The sequence below is a fragment of the Sinocyclocheilus rhinocerous genome, unplaced genomic scaffold (assembly GCF_001515625.1).
Source record: "Sinocyclocheilus rhinocerous isolate Xijiao unplaced genomic scaffold, SAMN03320098_v1.1 scaffold926, whole genome shotgun sequence".
Taxonomy (NCBI): Eukaryota; Metazoa; Chordata; class Actinopteri; order Cypriniformes; family Cyprinidae; genus Sinocyclocheilus; species Sinocyclocheilus rhinocerous.
The window spans coordinates 49071-65452 of NW_015648536.1; the positions used below are offsets into that span (position 1 = coordinate 49071).

Genomic DNA, 16382 nt, shown 5'->3' on the forward strand with positions numbered 1-16382 from the left:
GCGTTGCGCATGCGCTGGTGAGTCTCGTGAAAACCAACGTTTGTTTACAGGATCAAAGGAAGCAAAGTTTCCTTACTTTAGCAAAGGAAAACCAGTCTCCTCTTGGCTTATATCGAAATCCTCCGACATTCTTCTTTACAAATCCTCGTTTTGTACTTCTAATTAGTGACCGTTGTTTTGTTTTGATCTCTCCCCTGCGCTTCCGCGTTCGTCACTTCCGAGCGGCGCATGCGCAAAGCCGATGTCTTACGTCATGCTCCCGGAGCTGCTTCCATGTACAACAGTGAGCGCAAGCTAGATTAAAGTGATTATTATGTTTTGAATATGGATATTTTTCTTGCAAAAACACATCGATTCGCTACAGGAGGCCTTTGTTTTGTTTTGGTTTTTTTGTTCCATTTCCCTTAGTCTTTCCAAGAGACTGAATGCCTCCAAAGTTTTACAACAAGCCCTACATAGTCATTTGGACAACATCCCGCCAGAAAGCAGTCAATAATGGAGCTGTCTTTGTTCTTGTGCCAACTGCAGCGTTGATCTGCTTTTACATGCATGTGAAGGACAAAGCAGTGAAGCTCAAACATTGTAATCCCCTCTTCTGATCAGATACATGGAGCTTGGCGTGAATTGTTGTTAATGTTTAATGCCCATTGATTCATTGTACCGTAACTATCTGTTGTAGGCCTGCAGTGGCCTACAATATGTAAAATCTTAATGGAACTGCCTTTCACATAATATATATATATATTTTTATTGCTGCGTTTGCATAACTTTTTATCAGTGTTTTTTTATTATTATTATTATTATTATTATTATTATTATACAGAATGTTTAATTTTATTATTCATTTATGTTTTATTTGAGTTAAGTTATTTGGCTATAGTAGTACACTTACTATGGAAACCTACCAGGCAAGCATGATATGACTTGGAAGGGAATATCAGAGTTTTAGAAAAAAAGGCTGTTTAAGCGATTATGTCATGCTAATATATATTTCACAAGGGTTTTGATCATATTTGGTATGTGCATATTTTATACAGTACCAGTTCTTCCTTTAACTCTAGGTGTATTTAAAGATTTGTTTTTTCTTTTTGATTAAGTGTATTTTTGCGAACTAATGGACTGATCGAGATTATTGTTTGGAATATGAAAACATTATTTTTACGTTAGACATTTATAACTTTTTAATTTCTAACTTATCTGTAATATAATACTGTTTGTAATGTATAATAATCATGCTGGTGGTTTGAGTTCTATGTATGTTCATTAATTGTGTGTGTGTGTGTGTCTTAGCACGGACAGGGGAGCTGATGGGAGAGTTTGGTCGGCTATATGAGCAGCAGTATGCAGTCGCTCTCTTTAACAAGATGCGCTTTGACATTGAGGGTGGAGGAGGACCTCAGAATCAGCTCCTGCATAGGAAGGTAAAGCCCTTTTCTATTCCTCTTTTTCAGCCCTATTTGTCTTTTTTTTTTTTTTTTAAAGGTGCAAGTGAAACTAATTAAATCAGGGTTATTTCTCATAGGCCTGGTGGTCTGTGATGTCGAACCAGATTGGAATTGGGGAAAAAATTGATATGTTTGAAAACGCATAGATTTGTTTATTTAGTATTATCACAGTATGACCCTTTAAAGTTGAGTTTGTACACTGTTACAAATTAAGTACTCCCAGTCTTAACATCTCTCTACATAATGTATAATTAGGTGCTGGGTCCTTACTGAAAATAGAGGGACAACTGTCTCTTTCTCACTGTCTCTCTGCTTAAACCGTACCTTATTTGAACCACATTTCAATTCTTGTGTTTCTTAGGTGCCTCTAAAGAATAAGTCCATCTTCTCAGGTGCTTTGTTCCAGTATCTAGAAGAGAACAAAAAATGGAGGAATCGTTTTCTCTTTATTCCTGACTCCTACAACATCAACTATTATGAAAACAAACAGGTAATGAGTGTAATAATACAAAATGCAAAAAATTGGAATTGACTGATAATCGTCCATCCTAAAGGCACCATTAACCATTTGATGATTCCAGAAGTTTAAATGAATAAATGTGTTTTAATTATTTTTTTAAATATATTTTTTTATTTAGTCATTTATTCATTTGAAATAAAACGGCTTTCTTTATCTGTTTCTTTTCATTTAGGCTCATGACAGAGGGCTGCATCCTAAAGGCACCATTAACTGTGCTGGCTACAGGGTCCTGACCTCTATGGAAGAATATCTCGAGCTCCTTAACACCAGCCTACCAGGTCAGTCTGAAGGAGTGAGAGGACAATGAAAAAGACAGATGGAAAAACCTCAGGGAGGAAGAGAGTTCTTAAGGAATTTTCCCAAAGGAAAGCTATACTAGTGCTGGGTGGTATGACCAAAAATTTATATCACGGTATTTTTCAAAATTATACCGGTTTCACGGTACATGACGGTGTATTTTTTTTTTTCATGCATGACCGGGTGTTAACCATATTTTCCACTGATTGAGTAAACACCGGTATTCGGTATGAACCGGTATACCGCCCAGCACTAAGCTATACTCTATAAAACTAAGCAAAAGTTACTGGTTACCTGGCTTTTACTAGCGTCATGTTGTCATGGCAGAGAAGTTGAAAGATTAGATAACTTTACAGTCAAGGTCAGTAAACGACTCTATCACACAAGACTCATGTGAACATGTAGAATGTTTAAGTCATGTGGTTATGACATTTAAAACCAAATATTTATTACCTGTGTACTCCCACTGTAAGTGCCATGCTATAATAAAAAAAAATTTTTTGTGTGTGTTGAACTTGCAGCCTTTCTTTTAAATAAATGTAGAGTAGAGTTTAGCCAGAGTCTAGATAAGAAATGATGAAATGGAATGTAAAGTAATGGGCTGTGATCTTTGTATGTTGTGCAGCTGTATGACTATGGAGATCTTCTCATAAGGCCGCTTTTAATAGAATATTGAATCATGTAACATGCGTTTTGCAGGTGTAAAAGCTAAAGTTGGCAGTTCTCCATTCCTGAAATGTGCGACGCAGTTTCCCCTCATCCTCTGGCATCCTTATGCTTGTCACTACTATTTCTGCGTGGTGACGGAGAAGGAGCAGCAAAAGTGGAACGCTGTCTTTCAAGACTGCGTCAGGCACACCAACAATGGTGAGTATTAGCAAAGTCCTTTTAAGACAAGTCATGTCACTCGGCGGCCATCTTTGAAACGCCTCTTGGGCATGCAAGTGCAACTCCTATCTCTTTGAATGGGGAAACATCAAATTCTCCAAAACTGTTCACTAAGCTTACAATTAAATTTCATATTTGAAATCACCGAGGAAATCTGAAAACGACTGTGTCATAAGTGTTGTTACGTTTGCTCAAATAGCGTTATAAAAAGCTTATTTTTCAGGCTAGATCAGCCAGTGCGCATGCGCAGTCCTAAGCGCACGTCTCAGAACGCTGACTGTTTCTATAGCAACCGGGACTTCTAACAGCAGCTGCAGTGACACTCTGACTTTACGGATTAGCGATTGGCTCTTTCATTCAGAAGGCGGGGCTTCCTGCGATTGAGCGGCCATATTGAGCGTTGCATTTTTCCTCATTCAAAACTATACGAGTGACACGTCTTGGGTATTCTATAGTCTTTGTGATTAACCCTGTTCTTAAAAACAGCCGTGCTAGTGTCCACGTTCCCCTGTCTCTTTAACACCCAGACACACATTTAAGGCATGACTCGTTACTTCAGGTAATCGGCTTTCATTACAGTGATTGTTATTCTGTTGTTTGTGAGGATAAGCCGCTTTCAGACTTGCTCGATTTCATAAATCAGCTCTTTTAGACATCACTTTATCAAAAAGGAAACTCGAGCGGAACGTTTGGCACGGTTGATGGTATTCATTTGGCCTGTTTGATAATAGAAAGAATTTTGCCGCTCAAGGCTGTAAAAAGAGTCAGATGAGATCATAGGGAAAGCTGGAAATTCATTCTCTGTGTGTGAGCTCTATGACTGTTTATTCTGTAGAGCTTCTGTAACTTTATATAATTAGCAGAAATTATAGTATTTCACTATAAATGTCACTTTCTGTGTTTTGTATATGCCCATTAAATAAAATGTGATTTGAGCAGACCTTTATTTGTTGCATAATTCTAGTCAAAGTCAATTCCCAGGCTGGACGTGTATGTGTTGCGCAAAAATCTTGGTTGTATTTCTTGACGATATGCTTGGATTTAAGTTTACAAATCTTAGTCAAGTATTTGCTCATGTAAAAATAGTTACACCATGCCTAGGGCTATCAGAAAGTTCATTGTTACTGTGAGAGTTTCGCTCTTTCACAGTGATGTCATTGTTAGATTATTTGATATGCTGTTTGTCAGGCCACTCAAACAAGAGTATACTTGTCTATTGAAGTGTGTGTTAAGATTGTCCCAACTTATTATGGTTTTGTCACCTGTTATTATACACGGTTGAAAAATGTTAAATTTATTGTTAAAAAATTGCATTACATTACTAGAAGTTAACTCGAAAAAATAAAATAAAAATACTGTGCCAATGTTTTCGCCATTGTGGGACGGCATTGGTGCCTGTACAGTATATTTTACAATTTGTAGCCATACATTGATTTATTTAAGTAATATAATGTTAAAGGGGTCATATGATGTTGCTAAAAAGAACACTATTTTGTGTATTTGGTGTAATGAAATGTTTATGCGGTTTAAGGTTCAAGAAACACATTATTTTCCACATACTGTACATTATTGTTGCTCCTCTATGCGATTTTTACAAAGCTCATCGGTCTGAAAAAGCGAGGTGTGCTGTGATTGGCCAGCTATCCAGTGCGTTGTGATTGGCCGAATACCTCAAGCGTGTGACGGAAATGTTACGCCCCTTACCATACTGTGATGATGCCCTGTCTGGCCGGAGCAACGAGACAAAAACATTAAAACCAATTATAAATGACATATACTGTCTTCTTACGCGTTGCATCGCGCCGCGTAAACATAAAACCATGTCTGCATTTGTGATCGGAGAAATGACAAACAACAAGCGCTACTTTACACTGCTCAAAACTCACGTTTGAATCGTCAGTGGCAAATTCTTTAATATAAAAATCGTACTGCATATAAAAACGCATATAAAAACAGCCGGCATTGTAGTCTACTCTCCCAGGATCAGGAAACAGTGACCAGTTTACACTGGCCACCATCAGGGTACCACATGACGCTAAAATAACGCAATAAACATACAATGTAACTTAAAACACCATGATGTACATTAATAATAACAAAAATAAGAAGAAACTAAATTATTTATACAAAATATAATGTCACACAGGAACTTTTGGGAATGTCGTTTCACTGTAAGTTATGTGGTAATTCATAGTTTTTACTTCTACAAACAATAAAATAAACGGTAATATACAGTAAAAGTACATATAATGGGATTGTTAAACCATTTGGAGTTTTTTACTGAATATGGTAAAGTAATTTTCACTGTTTCACTGTAATTCTTAGTTTTTACTTCCACAAACAATAAAATAAACAGTAGTTTACAGTAAAAGTACATGCAGTGGGATTGTTAAATCATTTGGAGTTTTTCACTGAATATGATAATGTTCACTATTTTCACTGTAAATGAAAAGGTAATTCATAGTTTTTACTTCCACAAACAATAAAAAAAGTAGTTTACCGTAAAAGTACATATAATTCGATTGTTAAACCATTTGGAGTTTTTTGCTGAATATGGTATTTAAAGTTGGCTGTTTTTTACTGTAGCATTCAGTCTAATTATACTTAAGGTATTGTACTGTAGTTGTTGGGTGTGAGGTGGTTCTCTATGTCTCATAGACTTCTTATGATGGCTTCCACAGCTGTTTTCTCTCCGCTGTAGTCCAGATTCCAGAGTGGTCACAGCTGGGGCTGTCAACCCATAATTCAGTTTGGATGGGAGGCTGCCGAGAGGGACTGCACACTTGCGGCGAGGGCAGTAATGTCCCCTGGGGTATTAAGGCGGCCATCTGAAAGCGTGTGTGTGTGTTAGAGTTAGCCAAATCCCTGCTGCGTGTAGTATGTTCTGAATGCAAGCACATTTGCAGAGCCTTTTTCCCAAATAAGGGATGGTTCAATTCTGGTTAAGTTCTTTGCTATTCATTAGTCTGTTTTAGGGCTGGACAATAATTCAATATCAATATGTATCGCGATATAATTTTTTTCAATAACGGTGATAAGATTTTTAAACACATTTCCGATATTTCGATATACATTACCAGTGTTTCCCATACATTGATTTATTTGTGCCGTTTGACTTCGTTGAATAAACATGAGCACTGCACGTTTCAAAATCAAAAAATGTCGCGGGTGTTTTATATAAATGTATCTGTGAAGGGAACCGACTGTCTTCAGAAAAGTTTCGATGGCATTTTCATTTGATCTGATAAAGAAGCGTTCATGAGCGGAGCTGCTTTGATTACAGCCATTACTGGAGAAACCGCTAGTTCTATCACTCTAAAAGCGCCTCCTGCTAGCAGAGCATGAGTTTTCATTTTAAATAAGCCCGTCTCCAGCAACATTTCCAGTTTTTGTTGTTCAATTTTTTTGTTTTCTGCAGCGACTCGGAGCACTTCGTGATATCAATTTTGGCCATATCGTCCAGCCCTAGTCTGTTTAAGATGTTCCCTGACATATTTAAAATATGTTAGACTGTCGTTTTCCATTCTCGCTGTTTAATAAGAAGATTGGCTGTTAGTGGAGACTGTGCGCTTCTAGAGAGGTGACCGTGACCATTTTGACATTACAAAGAATCAATTTTTTTTCTCTCTGTGTTTATCACAGACACTAATAGGAGTGGATAGGTGATAGGTGAAGCATGCAGTAAACCGTAGTGCTTAATTTCTGGAATTTATCTAAACGCCGTGCTCAGTTCAGTATCTGTATTGATTGCTTTTAACAGCAGAACAAACACTCTTTGTAGTGTTATGTAACTTTGGTCTGATTCATTGGTTGAAAAGATGTTGTTTCTGTGAGTATGTACCTGGTCACCATGGCAGTTTAAGGCAAGCGCTGCAGAAGGAGTGTAGGTTTATTTAATTTATTTTTTATAAGTTTACGTAATTTGTAAATGGCTGTTATTCATAATTTGACCACTGATGTGATTACCCTTCCCTTTTACCTGTAAAGATCACACGTTCATTATGTAAGTACTGTTATTATGTTAAGTACTGTACTGGTACGGAGTCATAATTTTGTGAGCTTGTGAATGGCAGTGTTTCCTGCAACACTTTTAGCATTGCTGTTAAATCTACTTCGCCACACCAAAAATAATCGTATTAAATCCAAGTTGTGTAAATGAGTTTGCAGTTCAAATTTAATGTGAAAAGCTGATGACAAGAAGTCATGTCTTTTTATTGAGGTGTCTGATTCACAACTCACAACTAAAATTTAATTTGAGCCAGTTCTTTTTAGTAAATCAGAAACATAAAATTCAGCCAGTGTGGTCTGATTCATGGACAAATGACTCTGAGCCAGTTCTTTTAATGGTTCAAAACTCATTAGTTACTGGTTTAATCTGAAAAATCCACCTAATGAATTTACTTACTGAACTTATTAATATCAGTGATTTCTGTCGCAAAGTAAAGCAGATTTGGAGTTTTGAGTATTTAAAGCTTAAATCAGTACTGATTAAGCATATGACACCATGATGTAAAATATATACATTTATCTAAAAATATATTACATTTTAATAGACATTACATGTGAAATATAATATAATATAATATAATGGTTTAAAACAAATTGGTGTAAACAAAATTATTTCCTAGTCAAACCAGGATACTTTTTATTTTTAACCTGACCATCAATATAATATTTAAATGTAGTTAAGTAGACGTATTACGGAGACCCTAAAGGGACATGGTGGTGGAAAAAAAAATCGGGGTGGGTGGAAAATTTTTTTTTTTGCATTCTCTCGCAAAATTTTGCATTCCCCCGAGAAACTTTGCGTTCCCTCCCAAAACTTTTGCGTTCTCTCGCAAAACCAGTTGAGTTCGAACAAACACTTCCCGTTTACTTTACAGCTTGTAAGTTAGTGGTTCATACAGCTCATATGTTCACAATGGAGCGGTTCATAGTTTTATTTTAAACTTGGATAAAGTTTAAAATGCAGTCAGCTTTGCTTATAGTTTAAGGCACGGTTTTAGGACATTCTAAAACGCTTAATGTGGCTTAATGTACTATAGTAGTGACATTGAAATCGGGGTGGGTGGAAAATATTTTTTTTTGCATTCTCTCGCAAAATTTTGCATTCCCCCGAGAAACTTTGCGTTCCCTCGCAAAACTTTTGCGTTCTCTCGCAAAACCAGTTGAGTTCGAACAAACACTTCCCGTTTACTTTACAGCTTGTAAGTTAGTGGTTCATACAGCTCATATGTTCACAATGGAGCGGTTCATAGTTTTATTTTAAACTTGGATAAAGTTTAAAATGCAGTCAGCTTTGCTTATAGTTTAAGGCACGGTTTTAGGACATTCTAAAACGCTTAATGTGGCTTAATGTACTATAGTAGTGACATTGGAGGCCCAATTCAGTATTAATAAATACTATTAATACTAATAACAATTGTAATATTAATAACCTTAATAATAGCATTACTATCAGTAAAGCAGATAGCCATGAATGCAACGTTAAGCTTTCTCCCCCATAGAAAACCGTTAGGCTATAGAAAACGTTTAAGGGAGGCTAATGGACGAAGACGGTATAAAACCAAAATATGGTACACAGTTTATTAATAAAATATAGCCTATTATGCACAAAGCAGACAAGCCCAGAATAACTATAAACAAGCCAAAACCTAATTTAAATCGAAACTGAAACATACCTCTCTCATTCAGCACAAATCCAAATGTTTCCATATTCGCAATGTATTTGAAGCTAAACCATTATTTAATAAATTAACTGGGCTTTGTACGTTCCAATAACGACGGGGGAAAAAAAATCATAATGAATAAAAATGTGCCGCACTGGAGTGGATCACGCTGTAAGGCACAGACTATAATACAGACTATTTAAATTGACTGTGTAACATTTTGTCTGTATTGATGATTCTATGTTTTATTTTAATAATGAACAGGCTGCGCTGTTTGCAATGAATATATGCGCATGAGGCGACGGCACGATCAAATTGCTGAAACATAAAATAGGCTGCTCCGTCACTTACAGTAGGGCATAATTCAAAAGTGTTAGCAGTTTAAAGATTCAATAATATAAAAGATTATTAGATCAATTTTATAAAGCGAACCCTGTTACGTTCTTATTTCACTCTGGAACCTACGAGAATGCAATTTTCCCTGAATATCCAAAAGACTACAAATGTGGCATTGATTTTTATATAACAGTTCAACAAAAAAGGCAATATTAAGTGTACATTTTAATTTTTTTACATTTAAAATGTAGCCTACTTTTTAAATGCAATATTGTCAATATTGTTTGTTATATTTTACAACGAAATAATAGTTCCATCGAAATCCGCAACAGAACTGGTGTGCATCTCCAAGCAGCAGTGGTGCTTCATTAGTGAATGAATCTGCAGCTTTGAATGATTCGGAGAGTCAGTACTGATTAATAACCCATTCATAACTACAACCATTTGCTTCGTTACTGTACCGCTTGGTCATAAGTGACTTGCCGCCACCTACTGGCGATTTTAGTTTTGAATCTACAAGTATCACTTCGTTTTGCCATCATTTATTGCTTTATTTATTATATTAATAATGTGTACACTTTATGGAATGTTAAGAATATGACATAAAACATGACATACAATTAATAAGGCTAAAAAATCTTTGTCTCTATAATGGTTAGAAATGTTAAGCGTGGTTTTCTATGGGGAAACGCTTATGCAATTCAGCTCATATGGGCTCATCTGCTTGCATGTACACAGAATATAGCCTATTTTTAATAATTTCTATAGCATATTTGGTCTTTTTTATCACTGTCTTCATTAAGCCGCGTTTTCTTTATGGGAGGAAAACGCTTCTGTTCATTTTCTGGGCTTACCTGCTTTCATGTATAATTTATTATTAAACTGTATACCGAATTCGACCTTTTTATGCCACTGTCTTAGTCCATTAATTAAGAGTTTTCTTTCTGTGGGGGATAAGCTTTTAACGTGCAATTTACCGGGCTACGTTCTTATTCTGGGCTATTCTGCTTGTCTGTATGTTTATTAATAAGAATATCTGAAACGCGTTGATTTTTACAAAGCTCATCGATCTGAAAAGCGAAGTGTGCTCTGATTTCAATTTTTCCTTTCTCTTTGGAGTGTTACAAGCTCTTGGTGCATAAAGAAGATCTGTAAAGTTGCAAAGACTAAAGTCTCAAATCCAAAAAGATATTCTTTATAAAAGTCAACCACGCCTACCTAAAACGGCTCGTTCTAACACGCCCCCACATACCTACGTCACGATCTGGGAAAATTTGCATAACGCCGCCCAAATGTTAACGCAAAGAAAGAAGGCGTAACTTTAATTCTCACTGTAGTATTGTTGACGCTGCAGCCATGTCGTGAAGACGCTGTGTGCTTCGTTGTGAAAGCGAAACTTGGCCTTCCAAAAGAGGACAATATCTGCTTCGTCATGCCTGGAGCTGATCCGTGCTGGTAACTGAGGAAATACATCAACATCGCGCTGTGCATCGCCGGATCGGCTTTCACCGTGGACAAAGCGGAGTCCAGCCCGCCTGAGCTCACTCTATCCCAGCCTCAGCGCACGCTAAGCCGGGGCTTCCCCTCACGCTAGGCCGCTGTGTTTTTCGTTGTGAAAGCGAAACTACTTTGTTTGGCCTTCCAAAAGAGGACACAACTAGAAATCAGTGGTTGAGTTGTATTTACAACACTGTTCCAGAACAGGTTAACCCAAATATTCAGATGTGTGCAGCGCATTTTGCGGAGGATGAGGACTGTTTCATGTGAGAGTAGCCTACAATGCTGGTGTCTGTTTCTATAAATTGGGGCAGTTCCAACTTTGCAAGGACAGTCTGGCGCTTCTGACTCACAGCCTGTAAGTACGTTTTTTATATTTAAAGAATTTGCCACTGACGATTCAAACGTGAGTTTTGAGCAGTGTAGAGTAGTGTTTGTTGTTTTTCCGATCACAAATGCAGACATGGTTTTGTGTTTACGCAGCGCGATACGCAACGCGTAAAAAGACTGTATAAGTCATTATAATCAGTAATTATGTCCCCACTGGATGCAACAAATGACTCGTTTATAATGGGTTTTAATGTTTTTGTCTCGTCGCTCGCTTGTCTGTATGCTTTATTAATAAGGTATGTACTGAATTTAGTCATCCAGTGGTTTAGCAACGTCGTTTTGGAATGTCCCAAAACTGTGCCTTGATAAGCATGCACTGACTATTTCGTCCAAGTTCAAAATAAAACTCTATGAACCGCTCCGTTGTGAACGTATGGAGCTGTATGAACCACTACAATCTGTAAAGTAAACAGGAAGTGTTTGTCCGAACTCAACTGGTTTTGCGAGAGAACGCAAATATCTTTGCGAGAGAATGCAAAAGTTTTGCGAGGGAACGCAAGTATCTTTGCGAGGGAATGCAAAGTTTCTCAAGAGAACACAAAAAATCTGAAAAAATTTTTTTCCTCCCACCCCAAATTTTTTCACTCACTCTCATTTTTTTCCCACCACCATGTCCCTTTAGGGGCTCCGTAACTAATGTCTCTTTCTTTATTTGATATTATATGACTCTAACAGAAGTTTTTTTATTTCTTGGGCACTGTGAATTTATTTGTCACAACATCTGCTGAGAATTAAAGCATCTAAATTGAAAACATGAGCCAGGCACATGTCTTCGATATGGTTGTGGGTGAGCATTGTGTCAGAACTGTGTTGGTTCAAATTCCACTTCTCCATAAAGAGCTAAATGGGGTGTGTAACTTAATATATTATATTGCCTATAACAGCTCATCGGTGTCTTAAAATGTGTCAGGACATTAGGAACATGCAGTGATCCAATAGGATGGTGTTATTCTGTGACTGGATGCCCAGAGGAGTAAACCCAAGCGTGCATGAACAGAGTAAGATCAGGGCTGGATCCTGACAAGTCACAGCATGTTTTTGGAATTGCATCATTTACATGTACAGTGTTTAAAACCACTTAATTATAAGGCTGTTGGAGAAACCCATGCATTTCTACTGTACTATACTAGATGTTGCAGTAAGTATCCTGGCTTGTTGAGTTCTGCGGGCTCGTGCTGTCATGAGCAATCTGTTTGTACTGGTGGCCCAGTAAAGTCTGGAATGCAAGGGCAATTTAACCATGCTGTCCGTTGTTTTGTTCGTCTGATTTTCCCCGTGTGATTTTTGGCTTGGGCGAGAGAGGCTTTAAAAGGAATAGTTCAACCAAAAATGAAAGTTTGCTTTAATTTACTCACCATCGGGCCATCCATGATGTAGATGAGTTTGTTTCTTTTTTTGGAATAGATCTAGAGAAATGTAGCATTACATCTCTACATTGGATTCTCTGGACTTCTGCAGTGAATGGGTGCCGTCAGAATGAGGGCTGATTAAAGACACAACTAATCCACATGATTAAGTCCATCAGTTAATGTCTTATGGAGTGAAAACTTTGTGTTTGTAAAAAGAAAATACATTATTAAGATGTTTTTAACTTCAAATCTTTGCTTCAGACTAAAATGCTTTCTCTATCTCATCTGAAATCATTACAGATCAAGCACATTTTTACAAGCAAAATCAGTTCTAAACAAACATGTCGGTAGATTTGGATGTGACAGCACAACAGGGGAGGGACTTTTTTACTGGAGGAAGTGTTATGGATTTTGGCCAGAAGTGACCGTTTAAAGTCAAAATGCCTTGATGGATTTGTTTCTTACAAACGTGCAACTTTTCTAGATGTTAATTGATGGACTGAAGTCTGCTTGTGGATAGTTGTGATGTTTTTATTAGCTGTTTGGACTCTCATTTTGACGGCACCCATTTACTACAGAGAAAACATAGATGAGCTAGTGATGTAAAGCTAAATTTCTCCAAATAATTTATGTCTTGGATTGCCTGAGACTGGATACATTTTCAACAAGTTTTCTTTTTTCTTTTATTCTTTTCATGTCTAAAAAGGAGCAAAACAGCTTCTGCGTATGTCACAAACCTTACTTAATTCTGTTATTTATGGTCATGAGATGGCCTACACAAAGTTGCTAGACTGTGTCTCAAGTCCTACAGAGATTTATAATGTATATGGTGCATGTCAGCCTTGGGAGAAGGTTTTATTAGGCAGCTGAACAGGTTTACAGGCATGTTAATGAATTAAGTCCAGGTGGTTTAAAACCTCTCCAGTGTCCAGACACAAAGTTGCTCTTTGAAAGCCTATTGAATGTCATTTTAAAGGCCTTAGATTGACAACCTGACAAAAGCTACACAAATATGCGTAAACAGTCAGAATAATTTGAATTCCTCCTGTACAATGAGTATTTATGCACAGTTACATTACGACTGAAAGGGATACAAATGTGAAACCTCAAAGCTTGAACTTAGCCTAGTGTTATCCAACCTAAGTCTCATGTTGTGCAAGGTATTTATCAGCTCATTGGTGTGTCAGGGTTATTAGGGTGTGTAAAGAGGATTTTTTTTTTCTTCACCAAAGATCCTCATTTTTCTCTCATTGTACTTTTATCATCTGGTGTTTTTGGACTGACTTAAGATCAGTTGTTTTTACGGTGACCGTGCCAGAATAAGCAACCCGTTACGCTTGGTCTCTAGTTTTTGCATAACACTTCTCAGGTTATCCCCAGATGTTCATAAATGCTTTTTCTTTTCTTTTCTTTTCTTTTCTTTTATTTCTGTGCCAGAATAAGTGACTCATAATATATGTTCTCTTGTTTTTGTTAACACCTCTCCAGTTCTTCTTTTGTGTTCATGAATATACTTATTTTACATTTATTTTATTATTTTACTTTACTTGTACTTTATTTGACTATGCCTGAATGAACGACCCATAACCCTTGTTTTCGCATAACACTCTCTGGTTCTCTCTGCACGTGTTCATAAACATGCTTGCCCATGTGTGCATGCACTCACAAAAGCGTCAAGCTGTGCTGATGTGGAGTGCTGGACTTCCTGCCTGTTCTCCTCCAGCCCCCCACACCCAGCCTGCTCAAACTTCCTCTCTTTGTAAGGGTTCAAGCACTCGTGCACACATACTGTATGTACAGGAGGCTTTTACAATAAGTGTGTCATCATAACTGACATATAGATATGAAGCCGATTGTCAGAGCACCGAACTCGAGATAGCTTGTCTTCAAATTGTGTTCGATTCACACATCAGATACATCATTTCTCTAAGACTCGTCAGTATACTGCGGTAACTATGGCATTGTTTAGGGAAATACCATGGTAACTGATGAGGCAATGCTTCTTGTTTACCACGGTGACCAAAGCAGATTGAAGTCTGTCTGTGGTTTGATGGGAAAATATGATTGTGAGATGTGCCTGTGGGTGTGTATATATATATATATATATAAGATATCCGCTCTCTTTCATTTTTTTGTCACTTGGTCTTTTCACTTCTCTAAATCAAGAGGAACTGTGCCATGTTATGATGTCATTAGAAATTAATAACTAATGGTGTTTGATTCTTGATTATTTGTTAAAAATAAAAAGGTTTGTTACTTGCTTGCATATGTTGAATATGATGATGATGATGATAAAGTCCTGTTCTCCTGCTCAGGACTGCCTGAGGAATGTAAAGTTCAGACCCCCACGTTCACAGATGCAGTGCGACTCTATCGACAGGCCCATGGTCACTATGGAACCTGGGAGATGATGTGTGGGACGCCTCCACAGGTAAAACACACATACTTTTATGCATACTGGGAAGCTCTTGTTAGATTCTTTTTGTTAGGTTCTTATGCACTTTTGAGGTTTTCAAAATAAAAGTAATGTTTTTAGAAGATATTTATTTATTACAATAAAATATATATTATTAAAATATAAATAAATATATAAAACACACTTTATTTATTTTTTATGGGGTTTTTTTCTTCACAAGTAAATGCAGAATTTTAGCAAGAGTTTTAGGGCATATGTTAAGCAATGCTCAAAAAACAATTCAGTTTATAGAAATCTCCTGTGATACCTGTTTGCATCTCTAGTGACCCTACCTACATACGATAAATCTACAGCAAATCTTTTTTTTTCTTTTTTTCTTTCTTTCTTTTTTTTAAAGGCACTGCATAGGAAGGTGAAAGGAAATCACACAGTAATTGTTTGGATTATGATAGAATACAGATGAAGGTCAGAGTTAAATTTGATTCACAGGAAGTGACCCGTTTCGAATCATGGTGTCCCTGTAGAAAAGTTGTTGTGGGTGTCAGAGAAAGAGAGGATGGTATTCCTGGTAGGGTAGGGGTTTATAGGTATCCATCAGCTGTACTTCATAAAATATTGCTCGGTCATTGCAAATAAAATATGTAGATTATGCTGGATTACCATTCATACAACTATAATATAGTGGAATCGGTGGAATCTGACCTTGATTTACAGGGAAGTCTTTTGTCATTGTGAAGTGGAACTCTGTAACAATATAATAATTTATACTATGGTTATACTGTGGCTAATTAACCAGCTTTATCAGATAATCTGATAAAGAAGTATCTTGGAAGTATAAAGTAAAACAATGTAGCATGTCAGTGTGTAACCTGTGATCCTCCTGCCAGTATCACAGTAGTATTATTTTCCTTCGTAGCTGAGTTCTTTAATGCCATTGTTTTCTCTCTGGAACGAGTGAAACAAATACAAAGAGAGACATCATGTGAAAGTCGTAGGAGTGTGTCCTTCTGTAACTTGTGACTCTAAAACCATGTTAGCAATATTTCTAGTTGAATGATAGAGGTTAAGCCTACACAGGTTCATTTTTCTTTATTTTTAAAGTCCTGTAGGCTTTGGAAGGATGTCACATTAACTAGTTTAATGATATATGATCAGTGTCCAAACCAGTCTGGCAATAGTAAAATTGTAATGTGCTCAAGGCAAGCCAGGTTTCCTGTTATATCTTAAATAAATACCCTCCGGGCCTATATGATCCGGATATGTCATTAAAACACATGCAGTGTTTTAGAACTTTGATTTTTCAGAATTGATGTTGATTTTAATAAAGGCCCATGTTAAAGTGGTGTTTTATCGTCACACACACATTCAGTTTTATGATTGTCTTCCCAGATCCTTGCCAATCTTGTCATGGAGACCCTCCTCCCTGAGATGAGAGACCTCATTACCCCCAAACTGAAGGGCAAGATGCATGAGAAACAGAGGAATTGGATGCTGGTATGTCACAAATTTTTGATTTACTAGCATTGAATCTGCCTTTTTTTTTTTTTTTTTTTTTTTTTTTTTTTTTTTTTTAAC

The 16382-nt window shown here is 36.9% G+C and overlaps 1 protein-coding gene across 2 annotated transcripts in view; it reads left to right on the forward strand.

The window, feature by feature from the left end:
• LOC107709838 (niban-like protein 1) overlaps positions 1 to 16382 on the forward strand; it is a 29708-nt gene that overhangs the window by 8506 nt on the left and 4820 nt on the right. For both annotated transcript variants that reach the window (XM_016514462.1, XM_016514461.1), the window contains exons 2-7: positions 1291 to 1421; positions 1807 to 1935; positions 2138 to 2243; positions 2962 to 3129; positions 14707 to 14822; positions 16197 to 16301. In XM_016514462.1, the coding sequence (XP_016369948.1) occupies positions 1291 to 1421; positions 1807 to 1935; positions 2138 to 2243; positions 2962 to 3129; positions 14707 to 14822; positions 16197 to 16301 (755 nt within the window). The remainder of the gene's footprint in view (positions 1 to 1290; positions 1422 to 1806; positions 1936 to 2137; positions 2244 to 2961; positions 3130 to 14706; positions 14823 to 16196; positions 16302 to 16382) is intronic.